General features: G+C 42.3%; 1 protein-coding gene and 1 long non-coding RNA gene across 2 annotated transcripts; one reads left to right on the top strand and one right to left on the bottom strand.

Moving 5' to 3' along the window:
* Nucleotides 1-6,116: 6,116 nt before the first annotated feature.
* Nucleotides 6,117-8,962, bottom strand: LOC139838307 (L-type lectin-domain containing receptor kinase IX.1-like). Its single transcript, XM_071827715.1, has 2 exons — nucleotides 7,581-8,962; nucleotides 6,117-6,675 (listed from the first exon to the last, which is right to left on the bottom strand). The coding sequence occupies exons 1-2, from the start codon at nucleotides 8,960-8,962 to the stop codon at nucleotides 6,117-6,119; spliced, it is 1,941 nt and encodes a 646-aa protein (XP_071683816.1).
* Nucleotides 8,963-11,151: 2,189 nt separating this feature from the next.
* Nucleotides 11,152-13,635, top strand: LOC127321454 (uncharacterized). The gene is made up of 3 exons (XR_011756437.1): nucleotides 11,152-12,677; nucleotides 12,759-12,984; nucleotides 13,077-13,635. It is a non-coding gene; the product is annotated as an uncharacterized lncRNA (long non-coding RNA).
* Nucleotides 13,636-19,747: the final 6,112 nt, after the last annotated feature.

Here is a 19,747-nt window from a genome sequence, read left to right as displayed (position 1 = left end):
GAAACCCTAGTTGTTTGTGGTTGATTTGTTCTTGTTGTTGGTGTGTCGTTACAGATATTGGGAGCCTCCAATTCGGTTGTGGATGTGTGCCCCAAGAACCTTGTAAAGGCCCGGTTTGCGCCTTGAGGAAATCCCTTAGTGGACAAGTGAACTAGGTCTTTGTGGCATTGCTCACCGGAGAACTGGGTGAGGCCTTCGTGGCGTTGGTTAGGCCTTTGTGGCGACCACACCCCTCCAAACGTAGACGTACTTTCCCACAAAAGGAAGGAACTACGGGAATCATCCATATGTCTCCACGTGCTCCACTCTCGATTACCTCTATCTTTGATTGCACTATTATATCTTGTCTAGCTATATCTTGTTTAGTTATATACCTTGTCATCTAGGGAAATTCACATAGTTGCATATCTAGAGAATTTACCTTTGTGTCAAGCCTAAATTGAAAAAGAACTAAAAATTGGGTAGCACCTAATCACCCCCCCCCCTCTAGGTGCGGCATACGATCCTTTCACCCTCCAAATAAGTATGATATATTAAGCTTAAGATCCTCAATCGACCAATCGCGTGCGGTGAGTTATAGCCAACGAAAAAAACAGCGAATTATTTCGGCGCTATAGCGTATTTGAAAAGTGAACGCTATGGTATGCACATTTGGCTCGCTACAACCCTGATTCTTCTATTAGCGGTGCTATGCGCGCTATTTTCCGTAGCGTTGTAATGGCACTATTCTTTGCAGGAAAATACAACAACCGACTAGCTATTTTGGGCCTTTTAGCCCACGCGTCGCCGAAATCCCCATTCCTAAACCACATCGACATTTCTCACTCCTCCTCACACGATGTGTACATGTTGAAGAAGAAGAATCAACATCACAACAAGCAAGAGTTGATGTAGCAATAAAAAGAGAGACAGTTAGTCGGCCTATAAAGAAGAAGTTGCTTCTAGTTTTTCGTGATGATGAGCTGCAATCTACAGGTTCTTTTCTGAATCAGATGATAACCCATGCATTCTCCATCGAGTTTAACTAATTTTGATTAATTACCACTTCTGCTATTCTCTTGGCTTGTTAGTTGTTTATCTGGACTATGCTTGTTGGCTGGTTAGTTATCTACTTGTTTTTTTCAAATCTTAATTCTTCATCTAGTTGTGGACTATGGTTGTTGAATTGTTGATGTTACTTGTTAGACTGTGACAAATCTTTATCTTTTATTGTGGGCTGGACTTTGTCAATTTCATTTGTTGATCATTGTGATATGGATAATTTTTTAGCTGCTGAAATTCTTAGTATACATACTATATTTGTTATTTTTTATATTTTTTTGTAAAACACTACAAAAACACTATTTTCTTAAATAGCGTTATATTAGCATGTTATAACGTGCATAGCATATTTTAGAAAGACCATGCAATTTCATTTAACGTGTTATTTTTTGTTGGTTACAAACTACCGAATTTTGACGTGTGGCTGCCAAAAGACTTAAAGTTGTCGTCCCACCGTGAATTCCAGGCCGTTGCACCCTGCCAACGGAAAAATCACGTTTCCGCGATATAAATTTTCAAGCTTAAAACCTTGTGATATTCATGTGACCGAGTGTCAAGAAATTTGACACGAGCAAAATCTTGCGAAATAATCGACGAATTCTCGGCTTAGAATTTTACATCGATCCCATATGGGCAGCTTCCGTCACATCACATTTACTAGAATAATTAACATTGATCCCGTTAGGATTAGTTGAGGCGGGTAGGATATGTCACGTGACTCCTTCTCTTCTCTGGTCTAGCTATGATTTGTCGCTTTGACAGCTCCAAACTCCCAACAAAGAAAACGTCCTGATGTACATCTATGTATCTGCCTTTCTGTCGCGGGGGCGGTCGCCATGGCCGGGGCCACCTTCAGTCTCTCTCACAGGTAATCTCAATGGTTCATGTGTGCCAGCGAATTTTTGGCAAAAAGGACCACCCTACCTAGTGAATTGACAAAAAAGACCACATACAAATATAATTGTCAGAAAAGACCACCTCTAGTGCGGTGGCAGCGCCTCCAGCCGACACGTGGCAACATGACGCCCTAACATGTGGCGGCAAGCCTTGCCGTCACGTGCCGTGGCAGCACGTTAGCTTTCAACGATCGTCGGCAACCCCGTGCCGGCCCCTTCGCGTGGGTTGCGAATCAGCGGCGCCGGCAGCCTCGTCCACGTAGGAAAACACCTGCAGGGCCCTTCTGCCAGCCACACGCGCGTGTTTCCCCCACCTCCTACCCCTGCCTGATCCACCTCCCACCCTTCTGGATCGCCATCACCGCGTCGTCGTCGCCTCCCCCGTGCCCACCTTCCACCCCGCCTGTCCAAAAGCCACCGGCCATCGAAACCGCAGACGCCTGATCTCAGTGTCTGGCCGACTCACCGGCAGTGGGAGGCTGCCGCCACGGTCGTTCGTCCGTCCCGCCAGGAAGGTGTTCGGCGGATTATCGCGATGGACAACGACGACGAGATGTTGGCGCATCTGTTCATGGAGGAGGATGACACTGCCGTCGTTCGGCGGCACCAGCAGCAGCTGATGTTGGAGAGCCTCCTCCGCCTCCGCCAACCCATTGTGGCCTTGGTCGTGCCTCGGTGCGGCGGGTCAAGGGTTGGCAAGACGAGGAACAAGGAGCAGCATCCAGGGCCGGCCCATAAGGCGGGGCAACGGGGCGACCGCCCTGGGCCCTTGGGATGAAGGGGCCCCGGCCCAGGTAGTAGTAGTAGTCTAGCACACCAGGCAACCATCGTTATTCCCCTAAAAAAAAATCGCCCATCTTTTCCAGTTTTCTCCTCTGTAGTCGCGTGGGTTGACTCGCCTCCTCCCAGCTCCCTCCGAATTCTCCAACAAGAACAGTGCCGCCGTCTCAAATCCCGCCCCCACTTTCCAATTCCGAGGTTGCCGAATTGATCCAACTATCCATCAATGAAAAAAATGGTGCTATTTGTATTTGGTTCCCCAATCGCTGCCTCTATTTCCATTCTCAAGAACAGGACCACATCAAGGCTGAGTACGTCTCCATCTCTCTCGCGTGGCTCAAACTATTAAATAGCACGACTTCCTGGGCTCTGGTTTCTCATTCACCAATTCTTCTCTTCTTAGACCCGTTCTTATTATTCAAGGTCCCATTGGATCTGAGCGTGAGCAGACAGGGTAGTGCCAAAATTTGGACAAGAAGAGGGGACGGGAAATGAGCCAGCGATCTTCCCCATTGTCTTCGTGCTGAGTTTTGCAGGCTGCAGGAATCTCCATCGATAATTCGACCTCATCCATATGCCCACATCCAGGTGCTTTTGTTCTCTTTATTGACTTTTTTTGCAAATTAGTTTAGAGACATGGTGGAGACATGGAATGAAGAACATTGCAGATTGAGGAGAATATGGACTTATGCAAGTTCTCCAAAATCTGATCATCATAGTATACGCTACTCCATAATAAACAAGTGCTAAAGTTGCTTTACTATGTCTTATGCATGAACCTTTGGAGGATTTTTATTCTGGTGAAGAACATAGCAGATTGAAGAGGATAGAAATTGATGTAATTTCTCATTCATTAGCATCTTTCACATGGCAGCGCAAAATATTGAAGTTGCAACTAGCAATCAGTTATGGCAAGATCATTTTTTTTGCAGGTTATTTGATAAAATGATGGTCTCTTTGTGGCACTTAGAAGATCGATCGTGTAGAGCTATATTGTATTCGTGATGTCATTATGTAGTTCTCTGGAATGTTACAATTATATAATCTGTGGTGCAAATTTGTTGTTTGAAGACCATCGATATATGTTATGTACTGTGTTGCTTTGAAACATAATGCATCATGAAGTTTTTTTTGTTGACAAGGGCCCTTTTTTGTTGTCTCGCCCCAGGGCCCTTAATATGTATGGACCGGCCCTGGCAGCATCATCAAGCCGGCGCCTTGCTTCTTGACTCCAACTACTTCACTGACGACGCAACTCACACACCGAAGGATTTTCGGCGCCGGTTTCGGATGAACAGGGATCTATTCATGAAGATTGTCTTCGACGTCAGGAGTATGATGACTACTTCATGTGCAAGCAAGATTGCACCGGTTTGTGGAGCTTCTCCTCAATAGAGAAGTGCACTGCTGCATTGCGTTGTCTTACATATGGAGCTCCCCAAGATGCAGTCGATGACTACCTACGCATGGCGGAGTCAACATGCTCGAAAATTGGGCGGTTAGGTTCTAGGCGAGCGAGGAGGAAGGGCAGATGTGCAGGGGAGGAGCAAGGGGAGATGGGGAGTTGGTCAAGTAGGGCAGGGGAGGAGCAAGGGGAGCTGGTCAAGGTCTTCGCCCTTGTGCGGCGACACGGGGAAGAAGCAGACGAGGAAGAAGCCACCCGCTGGGTTTGATCCCGATAACTTTCAAATTCCAATTGATCGATAGATTGGGGGTGAAAGGGTCATTTGGTGCTATTTTGAAGTCTACCGGAAATCCCATCTGTGACTTATAGAAGTGAACGGAGGGATACAACACAAAACGAGGATCAGAGGAAAGATGCTCGAATGAGATGCAGCTTCCACCACGAGGTCGGCCCGCTGACACCTCTGAAGTTGCCAACCTCCGCCGCCACCTCTGTGGCACCGGAGATGACCCCCCAAACCTAATCGAAATCTCAAGCTACTATACCTAAGTTGCGTTTCCTCTTTGGAAAATGTCAAGCTTATGTACCTCGAAAAGTAATGTTGTGCCGCCATGCCGTCGGCCGCCGCCACACCACCGCAACCGCCCACATCCGAGTCGCAGACACAACCAAGCTCCACTACGCTCTCTCGCTGAGCTAGTGTAAGAACGACAACGACGACCAGACAAGGAGAACGGGTATAAGTGAAGACGTCAACGACGAGAAACCGGGCCGCTCCAATAAAACAATGTCAATCTCAGTCGGGCTGAAAACAAGTCCAACCAGACAGAACACATGTCAAAGCAGCACAAAATCGGATAGACCACAGAGTTGACATGATTGAGTACATGCTTTAGCAAATCCTTTTCTGAGAACTGGTTGGATGGTTAGGAGGGCAATGGCACCCCCAACTCACTAGAGTTTAAATCGCATAATTAACATTTTGGTGTCTTATTAAAAGGTAGAATATTCTTCAGTGAGATGCAATGTTTTCGTCGATAGCGAGACGCCCGTGGTGACATCGTCAATCTCAAGACCTGTTGGATCAGTTTCTTGGACCCAGTCTATCGCATGTGCTCATAGGGGCAGGGTGTGCGTGCGTGCGTTCATAGGGGTGAGTGTAATTACACGTATGTGTGAGACTGTGTTTCGCAAAAAAATGCAAATCCTTCTCTTTTATAAAAAAATGAAAAATCAGGTGGAGGGTTTTCTCCGTCCCCTGTCACCAAAAAAGCAATAATATCATTCGTAGCAAATGGAAAAAAACTAATGATCATCGGAAGAACTGGTAGCGGAAGAGTGGACATCATCAGAGACCTGTGTTGAAAACAACAAAGACGTGGCAGCAGAAGATAATCCCCGCCGCGTCAGTGGAGTGATGTCAATCCTGGCTTCCTCCGATCGCAGGGCATCCAATGCTTGAGCGCATGGGCGGAGCTTCAGCCCGGCATGCCCGGGCAGCTGCCCGGGCTCCCCTTCGTCCGGCAAGCGCGCAAACCACATGTCATTATGCGTTAATTAGTGAGAGGATAAAGCGATGCATGCTGCTTGCCCGGGCAAAGACTCCACTGTTATGTTCCGTTGTTTTCTGGTCCAGCCCAATAAAATAACTAGCGTGAGAGACCACTGGAAGCTGGCCCAAATCCGGGCAGTTATATAGCTCCATGATTTAGTTGTTCGTCTGCACAGTCTTCTCGTGATTTTGTTGAATCTTTAATTTCAAAAATCTTGCAAGTTTCACTTTTGGTTTTTGATTGAGGATTTGGACATCTAGAATTTTATTTGTGATTCATATTGTCCAGCGAGCTAGGAGTACTACTTATCATATTCAATTTAATTTTTCGCGCTTCCGAACTATTATAAATGTACAATTCTCAATTTACAGTGGTGCTTATTTTTAGATTATATATATATATCCAAATATCCGACTGTCATTTTCGTTTTTCTTGCTTAGTTTATGGTTCGCCCAGGCTCCGATTTTTTCCTGGCTCCGCCACTGCTTGAGCGATGGACGGCCGGCTGCTTGGATCTTGGTGCAAGCACAGTAGTCCGATTAGTAGCACCCGCTCCATCTGGCGATGGGCGGAGCTGCACTCGCCCTCGCCGCCGATCAGCCTTTCATCTGCGGCTGCCATGATTGCATTGCCGTGGTACAATTCCGTTACCCGTGAAGGCAACGGGGCCCTATTTTGGATAGTTGGGTCGCAGCCAGAGACCATCTCCAGCAGAACGACGCCGAAACTATAGACGTCCGATTCCCTGTTCCGCTGGCTTGTATTCATGAACACAGGGTCTATATACCCGTAAGTGCCCTGTATGACATCTGTCGTCTTGGAGCCAGTTTCATGGTGAACAAGCCTTGCACATCCAAAGTCAGCTAACTTGGCATTATACGATGAGTCGAGCAGTATGTTGCTGGATTTAAGATCCCCATGAACGATACAATGCGCATGCTGCTCACAATCTACATGGAGGTATTGTATTGCTGACCCCAGGCCGATGATGATTTCGTACCTGTTCGTCCAAGCATGCAGGTTAATGCGTTATATATAGCTCATGCTAATGTCAGTAAAAAATATTTAAGCAATATAATATATTGTACAATATACATGTCCAATTTTTTACAATTTATTTGTTACACTGACATTTTGGACTGACTATTTTATATTTTAACAGTTTGAACCACATTTTAAACTGAATATTCCACTTTGAACCACATTTGAGATTTTGTGTTAACATTAAAAGGAATACTAACATATCGTCACCTATATATAGATAACAAATCATAAGCACCAACAGATGTTCTTCAAAGTGGCCATGAGTTGTTATATTGAATCAAAATGTAAAGTATAGTTCAAAGTGAAATATTCAACTCAGAATGTGGTTCAAACTGTCAAAATTAGAAGTAGGGGGTCCATGTTGTCAGAGTGCAACAAAAACATGATCCAAAATATAATTTATTCTACATTATATGATGATAATAATAATAATGATGATGATGATGATTCAACAAACTATAGGAAAAAAAAGCAATAAACATATTATGGCAGAGCTTATCAATAGTATAACTAAATGTAAAGTTTGTGAACAAAACAACTGTACTTTCATTTTTAATATTTGCATGTAGTAAAGGAAATTTTTGAACAATCTCACAGGGGATAGAGGAAGCAACAAAAATCATTCCATGAAAAAATAACCTAGCATATAGCAATCCTCAATCTTCCTTGGCAAGGATGGACAATAACAATATTAACCCATTGTACTCGTTATCACAATTCATATGTAACCGAGTGGAGCTACCCAAGACGTAACACGAGGTTAGTGCTTTCTTTGCATCACCTATATATTCTATTCATCCGTCCACAAAAAAGGTTCTCTTGCATAAGAAGTTCAGAACTAGGAAGATTTGTTTGAAATACCTCTTGAACCATGGTAACCAGGTCTTGCCCCCATGCAGGTGTTGATCAAGGCCACCTTCAGGGACAAGCTCGTAGACAAGAATGAGACGTGTGCACCTGTCGTCCCACCACCAGCATATGAATTCAAACAGGTTTCTCTGGCTGTCGTAGCACCAGCCAATTAGGTCGACCAGGTTCCGGTGCCTGAGGCGACTGACGATACTGAGTTCAGCCTCGAACGATTGACGATGCTGAGGTTTGAATTTCTTTATCGCTACCAACCGTGGTGGATTTGCCAGTTCACCCCGATAAACACAGGCCGAACCGCCTTCGCCGAGCCTATTTGCAGCTGCGAAATTGTTTGCTGCACGTGCCAGCTTATGACATGCAAAATGTTCAAGGCCCTTGGCAAGAGTTCTGTATCGCTTCTTTCTCGTGCAAAACTGCCATCGACGAACACCAACAAAGATGCATACGATAAGAATAACCCCGATAGTTACAGTTACCTCAACTAGAAGTTTCCGCATAACCTTTTTGTAACTCTTTGTTGTAGGTGTGTGACTCTCTCCCAAGGTGACGGTGGAGTTAAATGACCACGACAGTATCTGGTGTAGCTCGACCGCTCTGCCAGTAGCAGCCGAGAAACCAACGGCCACCAGATTAGGTAATCGCTGCCTCAGATCGACACTTGTGTTGACATGGTAGGTCGCGTTGCCGATCTGCAGAACAGCAGATAGGACCTGTGCGTCATCGTAGCTGATCACACAACTCATTGGGAGTCCGGAAGTCAGGTTCCTGCCAGGCAAGGTCGTGTTCGTGTACACCTGCGAGATGATGGAGTTGACGTTGATGCCCATGTGGCTGTTGCTGGTGTCTCTGATGTCGTCGTTGAGGAACGTGTCGAACTCAATTGCCACGGACCGGTCGTCGCCGATCATCACAGTTCCTGCGGCGCCGGGGTATTCGGGGAAGATGCCCATGTTCTTACCACCGTTGTTGGCGATGTTTGTCGTCGGGTAGTGCCCGAGGAAGAAAGCAAATCCATCGCCGCTGATAACACTGTTGGCCTTGATTTGGAAGGAGAAGGTGGCGGTGAATCTGGTGAGCTCACCAGTGACGGTGTCCCAGAGCGGCACTGGCTGCGCGTACACAACCCGGCCTATGCTGCCACCGATGTTTTCACTCAGATTGCTCTTTGTTAGCTCGATTAGCTTCCTCTCGGAGTTAAATTGAGCGTCGCCCTCGAAAATGAAGTCTCCGGTGGCCTGGCCACCAGGTTGGGAGAAGATGAAGTTGAAGGAAAGTGGGGTACCAAGACGAAAGTGGAGAGACCATATCGAGTAGTAGAGGAAAAAGTAGAGCAAGAAAAGATGTAGCGGACGGAGGGAGCACGCAGCAGCCATCTTATCTCTCCCAGAGCACCGTTGAACAAAACGCAAGGGCTGGAAATATATACACGAAATAGCTCTGCGCCATAACCATCAGCCCGCTGCCAAGGCCAAACATCGACGAGCATGTACTTGCTGTCTACAGCTCTTTTAATCTCTTGTGATATACGTTAAACATAAGGGATAACCTAAACGACAATGCACTTCTCCGGAATCTCCTAGATGGGTATAAAATCTGTGCTATCTGACCAAGTATCAGTACGAGACCAAGTCTAATCATGCTCTCTGCTATTTGAACTCGCATTCCTATTACAAAATACAAAAAAAAAATCTATCTTGGCATTTATTATATGGCCTTTTTACTGCACCCTCAAATAGATTTGGGCTGTTTATTTTTGTGGATCTAACGGTTTGTATGAAAATACGAAATCATACCGGTGCCTAAAACTGGAGTAGTATAAAACATAGGTTTGTGCTAGCCGTCGGTCGGCCAATCCGGGAGCCAAAAATCAGTTACTAGTAGAAAACGGGCCTATAGCAAAGGTTCGTAACTAGCTTTTGCACCGGTTGTGCAACAGGTGCAAAGCAATCGACACTAAAGGCGCTCCTTTAGCACAGGTTGTGCTGCGAACCGGTGCTAAAGGGGTACCACATGGCGGCGGCTGAGCGCCCGGGCGGGAGGACCCCGCGGCAGGAAAAATGCCTCAAAACGCTGTCGCGGCAAAGCCCACTGCCGGTGCCATTTTTTATCCAATTTTTTTTCTTTTTTTTCAAAATTTCTAGTATTTTAGTTATTTGCCAAGTTTAGTCTCTAACTACACTTAATCTCTAGTCAAATTACTTACTCGTGATCAAACTTCCTGCTCAGTCAGACATCCTCTCACTACTCCAGTACTAGCACGCTTAACTTACAAGTTCATTCTCATCCCGCTTCCAAATGCTTAGCATGCATGTTATTGATACTAGTATCATATCAATTCTATTAACATGTTGGTCACGATATCACACTTCTTTATTGTTTAAATTCCAAGTAATTCTTTTAATAAACAAAAGTAATGATGTAATAATAATCTTGAATAAATAAACAACAATATTTCTTTTTGCAAAACCTAAAACCTAAAAATTTGAAAATCTATAAATTGGCTAACATTTATGGTTAAGTAATAGTAATCTTTATGCAGGAAGAAATTCTTAATTTAATTTTTTTTAAAAATAAAAAAAAACTGGAAAAAACTAAAATCCTCATGCTTTCATATTTCCATTTGAAATTTTGAGAATCTAAACATTGGCTAACCAGGAAAACCCGGGTGAATTCGGATGTAACTTTCTCCCACGATCATTTTTATATATTATACATTTTTTCCGACGCTGTATGCAAAAGTTAATGCCATTTTACCTTTTTCTAAACTTTTTTTGAAAAAAAGTCAAAATTCAAATTTGTTAATTTCCAGGTTCCACAAGAAACATAAGCTATATGCCAGGTTCCACAAGAAACATAAGCAACTTGGAGACCATTCAGTGCTCCTGAAATCCTTTTACAGCGTGTTTGGTTGGGGGGAATTGAAGTTAAGGAATGGGAATTGGAGGGGTGTGGGAGTTAAAAGCCCTTGTATGGTTAGAGGGAATGGGAGTTATCGAGGGAAGGGTCATGGGAATTGAGGAGGCCAACTCCCCCGTATTTCTTCCCTGGGGGGAGGTGGTAATTGAGGCGAGATAGGGAGTTGGGAAAATCCTCTACATAAGAGCCCCAACCGCGTCCTATTTTTCTCGTGAATTCGCCAGACCTAACGCAAGGTCCGAACAGCGCCAAGGTACGTTGTTCATCCTCTTGCAATCTCAATTTCTCGGAAAATTCCATGCAAATCAGTCGATCTAGTGGCCGATTTTACTCCTTCTGCACTGATCTAGCTATGTCTGATGCCAAGATACTCTGATGCTTTATAGCTATTGCCTTCACATATCGATTTAGATCTGTTCCCCTTTCTTAATTTCCCTTTGCTTCCTTCACAAACTCACACTTCAGAGATCGATGGTGCCCCTAATTTCCGTCTTTTCTTTATAGATCACAAGCAAGAGGCACGAAAGGCCAGAGGTGTGTAGCGATGCACTGTTTTTTTCCTCCCTTTGTTTTCTAAAAAACTGTGTGTCTCTCTCGCTTTGGTATCTGTTTCCCTTTTGGCACATAGTTGTGAGACATAGATCTGAAAAAGTAGTGGATGATCTCTTGTATAAATTTATTAGTTAGAGAAATTGTAGTATTAGGCTGCAAATGTTGAATTGCTCTGGCTTGCTGCTGCGCCCAGTACTGCTTGTTGACTGCACATTGGTGACTGCATATATAGAGAACCAGCTGTCTGGTACTTGCTTCCATATTGCATCAGATTGTTTTTTACAAATAGATTGATCAGATTACGACCTCCTTTGAGAATATGTTGACACACTTTAAACAAGCAGCTTGCTGGCATGTACATTTTGTTCGACATGTATTTTGTATATCAATAAATCATGGTAGTGCAGGTCTGCTCAAAACAAGGATAATTATTTCTATAATAAACATTGCATTTGATTCATGTATCTAAGTGAGTATATATACAGCATGGAGGGCGACTTAATGAATATCAAAATGCATCATGGAGGTTCTTTTTCAATGGAAGGTCCACTTACTTATGATGGAGGCGAAGTATCGATTTTTCGAGACTGTGATAGTGAGCGCGTATCATATTTTCGTCTAGTTCGCATGGCTAAAGATGTAGGTTTCAAGGATGGTGATGAGTTATATTACACAATCCCTGAGTGTAGCCTTGATGAAGGAATCGATCTACTTCATGATGATAATTCTGTTCTTAAAATGTTGAACTTCGCAAAGAAAAACAACCTTGCAGAGATATATGTTAAGCATAAAGGGCATGAAAGCAATCTTGTTAATCAAAGATCTGGTCGAGGCAACAAGGAGAAAATGGCAGAGGAGGTACTTTACTTGAAATTGTTCTTTTGTACTTGGCTACTTGCATTATTTATTTTTGTTGTTGATCTGTGATTCCCTGGTTGCTTGCTGGTTAGTTTTGTGTGCGTACTTTGTTTGGTGACTTGGTTTTTATTGCATGCTACCTTGTTTCTTTTATAGATGATGCTTGTACATGTAGAAGTTTAATCTTCATAGAATCCTAATTGTATGCCACTCTATCTGACTGTTTTGGCAGACATGGCACGCCCACCAAAAAAATGGGAAACCATAATCTTATGGCACACAATGAGGCAACGGAGAGTGAAAATACTCATAATATTATATCTATTGTTGCAAGTTTTCTTAATGTTAATTAGGAGGAGACGATATAGGATGCGTCGTGTTAGGCAGCCTTCTTGGTATGATCCAATCACTCGAGCACAGGCACTGAACAACAAAATACGAGTAAGCGATACTGAATGCATTTACCAGTTGAGGATGGATAGGCATTGTTTCCAAGTGTTATGCTCTTTGGTAAGAGAAATAGGTGGGGTAAAGGATAGTAGAAACATGAGCGTCGATGAAATGGTTGCTATGCTCCTTCACATACTTGCACATGATGAGAAAAATCGAGCAATCCATCATGATTTCCAACGGTCACCTGAATCAGTTAGTCGAAATTTTCATAAAATTCTAGACGCGGTTTTAAAACTCTGGAGAGTTCTACTTAAGAAGCCTCGACCAATTCCTGCCAATTGCACAGATGGAAGGTGGACGTGGTTTAAGGTATCAAAACAATATGCCAACATTAGCAACCATTTTAGGTCTAATTCTATTCTTGGTCTAACACGTCATGTTCTTTGACAGAACTGTTTAGGTGCCTTAGATGGGACATATATAGAAGTTCACGTGCCCAAAGTTGACAAACCAAGATTTCGCTCAAGGAAAAAGGAAGTTGCAACGAATGTCCTTGGCGTTTGTGCGCCAGACATGCAGTTTATTTATGTATTGTCGGGTTGGGAAGGATCTGCACATGATGGGAGGGTGCTCCGAGATGCTTTATCGAGACCAAATGGCCTTAGGATTCCTCGTGGTAAGAGATAGTTCTAAAAACGACCCATGTTAAATAGGTCTATATATTATGTCCACACTTGTTAAACATATACATTTATTCTATTTGCGTAGGATGTTATTACCTAGTCGACGCTGGGTACAAGAACTGTGAGGGATTTCTTGCTCCATACAGAAGCCAACGATACCATCTAAATGATTGGACAAATCCCCCAAATACAAAAGAGGAACTGTTTAACATGAAGCATTCAGCAGCCAGAAATACGATTGAGAGGACATTTGGCTTGTTGAAGATGCGTTGGGGTATCATTAGGAATCCCTCTTATTATCCTTTTGATACACAAGTTGATATAATATTAGCCTGCTGCTCCATTCACAATCTCATACGATAGCAAATGCGTATTGATCCTTGTGAGGAATATCTAGATGAGTACATGCGAAGTCTTCAGCAACAACATGTAAATGAGGATGTCATTCAGTCCACTGCAGCATCTCCAGAATGGGCTGAGAAAAGAGACAAGTTAGCCGAGGACATGTGGAAATCTTGGAAAGAGAAAAGACGAGACAATTGATGCATGGTAGCAGATATTAGGTGTATTACATTAAATGTTTGTGTGCCTAGCTATGTGTGTCAAAACATCCTGTCATGCTATTTGTTTTCTCCTATATGTCACATTACTGTTGGAGATATGCCCAAGAGGCAATAATAAAAGTGGTTATTATATATCTTTGTGTTTATGATAAATGTTTGCATACCATGCTATAATTGTATTAACCGAAACATTGATACATGTGTGTTATGTAAACAACAAGGAGTCCCTAGTAAGCCTCTTGTATAACTAGCTTGTTGATTAATAGATGATCATGGTTTCGTGATCATGAACATTGGATGTTATTAATAACAAGGTTATGTCATTAGATGAATGATATAATGGACACACACCCAAATAAGCATAGCATATGATCATGTCATTTAGTTTAACTTGCTATAAGCTTTCGATACATAGTTACTTAATCCTTCGACCATGAGATCATGTAAATCACTTACACCAGAAGGGTACTTTGATTACATCAAACGCCACTGCGTAAATGGGTGGTTATAAAGGTGGGATTAAGTATTCAGAAAGTGTGAGTTGAAGCATATGGATCAATAGTGGGATTTGTCCATCCTGATGACGGATAGATATACTCTGGGCCCTCTCGGTGGAATATCGTCTGATTAGCTTGCAAGCATGTGATTAAGATCACAAGAGATGACATACCACGGTACGAGTAAAGAGTACTTGTCGGTAACGAGGTTGAACAAGGTATGGAGATACCGATGATCGAACCTCGGGCAAGTAAAGTATCGCGTGACAAAGGGAATCGGTATTTTATGTAATTGGTTCAATCGATCACTTAGTTATCATTGAATGTGTGGGAGCCATTATGGATCTCCAGATCCCGCTATTGGTTATTGGTCGGAGAGGAGTCTCAACCATGTCTGCATAGTTCACGAACCGCAGGGTGACACACTTAAGGTTTGATGTCGTTTTAAGTAGATATGGAATATGGAATGGAGTTCGAATGTTGTTCGGAGTCTCGGATGGGATCCAGGACATCACGAGGAGGTCCAAAATGGTCCGGAGAATAAGATTCATATATAGGAAGTCATTTTCTAGGTTTAAAAATGATCCGGTATTTTTCTGGAAGGTTCTAGAAGGTTCTAGAAGAGTCCGGAAGAAATCACCATGGAAGGTGGAGTCCCAGAGGGACTCCACCCACCTTGGCCGGCCAGCCTAAGGGAGGAGGAGTCCCAGGTGGACTCCTCCCCATGGTGGCCGGCCACCCCACCAAAGGAAAGGGGGGAGTCCCACTCCCCCTAGGTTTGGCCATATGGAAGGTTTTGGAGTTGGGGTCTTATTCGAAGATTTTGACCTAAACCTTGGGGATCCACCTATATAATGAGGGAGAGAGGGAGGGGGGCAGCCACATTGTTGGCCGCACCACCAAGGGCAACCCTAGCCGGCCACCCAAAGTGTCCCCTCTCCCAAACCCTAGCCGCCCCCTCCTCTTCCTTCTCCCGCAATGCTTAGGCGAAGCCCTGCCGGAGTTCTCCACCACCACCGCCACCACGCCGCCGTGCTGCCGGGATTCCGAGGAGGATCTACTACTTCCGCTGCCCGCTGGAACGGGGAGGAGGACATCGTCATCAACACCGAACGTGTGACCGAGTACGGAGGTGCTGCCCGTTCTTGGCACCGAAGATCTTCTACGCGCTTTTGCAAGCGGCAAGTGATCGTCTACATCCACCGCAAGATCTGATCTCGTTAACGCTTTGCGATCTTCAAGGGTATGTTGATCTTCACCTCGTTGCTACCATCTTCTTGATTGGATCTTGGCTTGTTATTCGTTCTTGCGATAGGAAATTTTTTTGTTTTCTATGCTACGAATCCCAACAGTGGTATCAGAGCCGTGTCTATGCATAGATTGGTTGCACGAGTAGAACACAATGGTTTTGTGGGCGTTGATGCTTTTGTTGTCTTTAGTTAGTGTACTTTGCATCTTGCGGGATGGTGAGATGAAGCAGCTCGGGCTAACTTTACATGACCGCGTTCATGAGATTTGCTCCACGCTTGACATGCAACTTGGATCGCATAAGTGGCTTTGCGGGTGTCTGTCTCTCCCACCATAGTGAAGATTCAATCTACTCTTTCTATTGACAACATTAGTATCACCGTTGTGGTTCATGTTCGTAGGTAGATTGGATCTTACTCGAAAACCCTAAACCACGTAAAATATGCAAACCAAATTAGAGGCGTCTAACTTGTTTTTGCAGGGTTTGGTGATGTGATATGGCCATGATGTGATGATGAATATGTATGAGATGATCATTATTGTATTGTGGCAACCGGCAGGAGCCTTATGGTTGTCTTTATATTTCATGTAGTAGTATTATTTCAAAGTAGTTGTAATAGTTGCTACACGTGGTGGACAACCATGAAGACGGCGCCATGGAACTTGACGCTACGCCGACGATGATGGAGATCATGCCCGTTGATGATGGAGATCATGTCCGTGCTTTGGAGATGAAGATCAAAGGCGCAAAGACTAAAGGGCCATATCATATCACATATGAATTGCATGTGATGTTAATCCTTTATGCATCTTATCTTGCTTAGATCGCGACGGTAGCATTATAAGATGATCCCTCGCATTAATATCAAGATAATAAAGTGTTCTTCCCTCGTATGCACCATTGCTACAGTTCGTCGTTTTGAAGCATCTCGTGATGATCGGATGTGATAGATTCTACGTTCACATACAACGGGTGTAAGCCATGTTGCACACGCGGAAATACTTGGGTTTGCTTGACGAGCCTAGCATGTACAGACATGGCCTCGGAACACAAGAAACCGAAAGGTTGAACATGAGTCATATGGATGATATGATCAACATGTTGATGTTCACCATTGAAGCTACATCATCTCACGTGATGATCGGTTTTGGTGTAGTGGATATGGATCGTGTGCCACTTAACAACTATGAGGGATGTTGTATTAAGTGGGAGTTCATTAGTAATTAGATTAAAACATGAACTAATTATCATGAACATAGTCTGAATAGTATTTTGAATTAAATTTGTAGAATTGGCATCCGTTATCTACCATGCGCTAGTCTTGTAATTGAGATAGAAATACTGTTAAGTATGACAAGAAACTTTACGAACTGGTACCATATTGTTAAAGAATCAAGAAATGATTAAGTCTTATTGCAAACTTTTAGTAAACCTCACATTGTTGATTCAAAGAGCAATGATTTCAATTAGTACCTAAAGTCATCTTGTCTCCGTGAAACTTGAAGTTCAAATCCGTTTGAAAAGTAAGGAGCTGGAAATTTTGTTTTCTGAAATAAGCAAGGTATGAGATATATGTGATATCTAAGACCTTATTGCAAGATGATAGAATATAATCTAGTGGGACTACATAAACTCATAAGTTTTATGGGAATGTACGAAGGTTGAAGACGCCAGGCGTCCCAATCCTCCAACTAGTTGGGCACTAACGATATTCACATATCCATGAAGTGATCGTCCTTAGTATGCACCGTTGCTAAGACTCATCGTTTCGAAGCATCACGTGATGATCGGGTGTTATAGATTCTATGTGTACATACAACGGGTGCAAGCCAGATTTGCACATGCGAATACTGAGGTTAAAATTTACGAGCCTAGCATGTACAGACATGGTCTCGGAAAGTCGTCATGATTTGATGGATAAAATTATGAGTGAAATTGTTCATCACATTACAAAGTTACTAATAGTGAAATCTGAAACACTTGTCATATGATGATCAACTTCAAAGTAAGAACCTCAAGGTCATTGGTATTTGACCAATGGACCTAGAAGTTATTGAAGGTGAAGTGTTTTCTGAGAATGAGGAAAACTAAAAGAGAAACTACAAAAGATTTTGGCAGAAAGAAAGAAAAGACTAGAAAGTCTAGCTCAGGTGTATATAGATGATATACATGTTATGAATGTATTCCTTGATTGGTCACACAATGAAGTTCTTGGGTATTTGTACCAGATTGGTTGGTATGAGATGTCATACAACACAACGCAATACAAGAATACAATGGCCTAAGTGACTGATAAGGAATGTGGTAGAAATGCACGTCTGGAACAAAATAAAGTGTTATTGTGTTCGTCGTTGGCATTCTATCTAGTTCTTGAGATTTATAATAAAGAACTTCATAATTGTTATTTAGCTCTGGTCAAATGAAAACAATGAGTTGTTCAAATTATGACCTTACTCCATGTACGATGGATAAGTTATTATAAATCTTAATGGTAAAACACACATACATAACACTGACGCTAATATGCCGTAAGGCAAATGATTTGAATTTTACTTATTTGTGGAACCGCCATTTAGGTCATGTTAGAAAGGAATGCATGAAGAAACTTCATGAAAATGGATTTTTGGAGTCATTTGATTTTTGAATCGTTTGACAATTGCAAATCTTTTCTAAAGAAAATGACTGAAATACCGTTCATAGGCCAAGAGTTGAACGGGCAACTAACCTAGTGGATACATACATGATGATATATGTGGTTCACTGGGCATAGTTGTGTGCGGGAGATTCTTCTACTTCATGAAAACTTCCAACAATGAAGTGAGTATATATATGTGGATATATTTATTCGATAAGGAAGAAGTTTGAAACTTTTTGAATGGATTCAAATAAATTTCAGTATGAAGTAGAAATCATCGTAATAGAAAAGTCAAATATCTATGATTGGATCATGGTGGAAATATTTGAATTACGATATTTAGCGAACATCTAAGAGAGTTATAAAATTGTTCTACAACTCACGTTTCTCGGAACACCATAGTTATGATGGAGTGTTCGAGAGACGTATCCAAACTTTGTTGGATTAATGATGATATATTTGATGCCATTATATTTTGTGGATTATGCTTTAGAGACTACCGCTTTTACACTAAATAGAGCGTCATCATAAATCCGTTGAAATGACACCATACGAGTTATGGCATGGGTATAAACCCTAATAGTCCTTTCTTAAATTTTGGTATGCATAGCATAAGTAAATAAGTTTACAACCAAAATCGGATGAATGTCTTTGTTGGTTATCCCAGAGAATTGATTGGGAATTCCTTCCACTATGGAGACAAAGACAAAAGTGTTTGTCGATGTTTCTTACTTATTTCCAAGAAATTGTTTCTAGCGAAGTATTTTGAGTGAGAGGACAATAGAACTTGATAAGGTTTATGAACCTGAGCATGATGATCAGAGTAGCACAGCATCGGAAATGGTTCCGGAAGCGGCCACGAAGATCATAGCTCCCATGTCTACAAAGAGTTATAGTCATGGAGATCGAAGTACCTATTGAACCTTGTAGGTATGGTTTACTTTGTGATCAAATAAATGATTTGTGGACAAATAATTGATTTTGAACAATGATAAACCATCTACATACAAAGAAGCTATGATGGGCCCTGACTCTGTTAAATGGCTAAGAGCCATAAAATCCAAGATAGGTGAATACTTTTTGAAAGTAAATGTATCTATAAATTTGATGGACTTGGATGGAATATCCTTGAAGGAGCTCGACTTTTATGACAAAGTTCAAAGAGTTGACTGCGATAAGATTAGATCTTCAGCAGCGATGCTTATAGTCTATGCGGATTGTTTTAGTAGTCGCTACATATTTCTTTTATGAGATATGCTAGTAGGATAGCAAAATACATTACTTAACAGAAGTGTGTATTAAAGGTGTATACAAGATACAACTGAGAGTTTTGTTAGTCCGTAGAATACTAAAAAGGTATACAAACTTCACTGGATGAAGTGAGTATCACGGAGTTGAAATCTTCACCGGATGAAATAATCAAAGAGTTATGATTTCATCAGAAACGATGGAGAAGCTTGCATTTGCAAGAAATTAAGTGGGAGCGCTGAGACATAGTTATATATTATATGTGGATGACATATCATTGATTATAAATGATGTAATTATATACTTGATTAAAAGGTTTCATTGAGAATTAACTTCAATGAAAGGATATGGACTGAAACATATTTAGTGTCAAGATCTATGAAGATAGATTGAAACACATAATAAGTTTAAATTAAAGTACATAGAATGAAGATTGAAGTAGTTCAATATAAAAATATTAAGAAGGTGTTCTTTTCATGTGAAGGTTTAACAAGACTTGAGTGTATCTGACACTCAATGAGTAAAAACACATGAGTGATTTTAGATCACGAATAATATGTACAC

This window comes from Lolium perenne, chromosome 3 (assembly GCF_019359855.2).
Source record: "Lolium perenne isolate Kyuss_39 chromosome 3, Kyuss_2.0, whole genome shotgun sequence".
In the NCBI taxonomy this organism is placed as follows: Eukaryota; Viridiplantae; Streptophyta; class Magnoliopsida; order Poales; family Poaceae; genus Lolium; species Lolium perenne.
The sequence above is the reverse complement of the archived record's forward strand: the minus strand, read 5'-3'. Positions and strand labels throughout refer to the sequence as shown.

Bases quoted from the DNA above. Each gene is read 5' to 3' on its own strand.
- LOC139838307 (XM_071827715.1), bottom strand. From the start codon at position 8,962: ATGGCTGCTGCGTGCTCCCTCCGTCCGCTACATCTTTTCTTGCTCTAC. The intron at 6,676-7,580 runs GTATTTCAAACA...TTGGACGAACAG, and splicing joins TGGTTACCATGGTTCAAGAG to GTACGAAATCATCATCGGCC.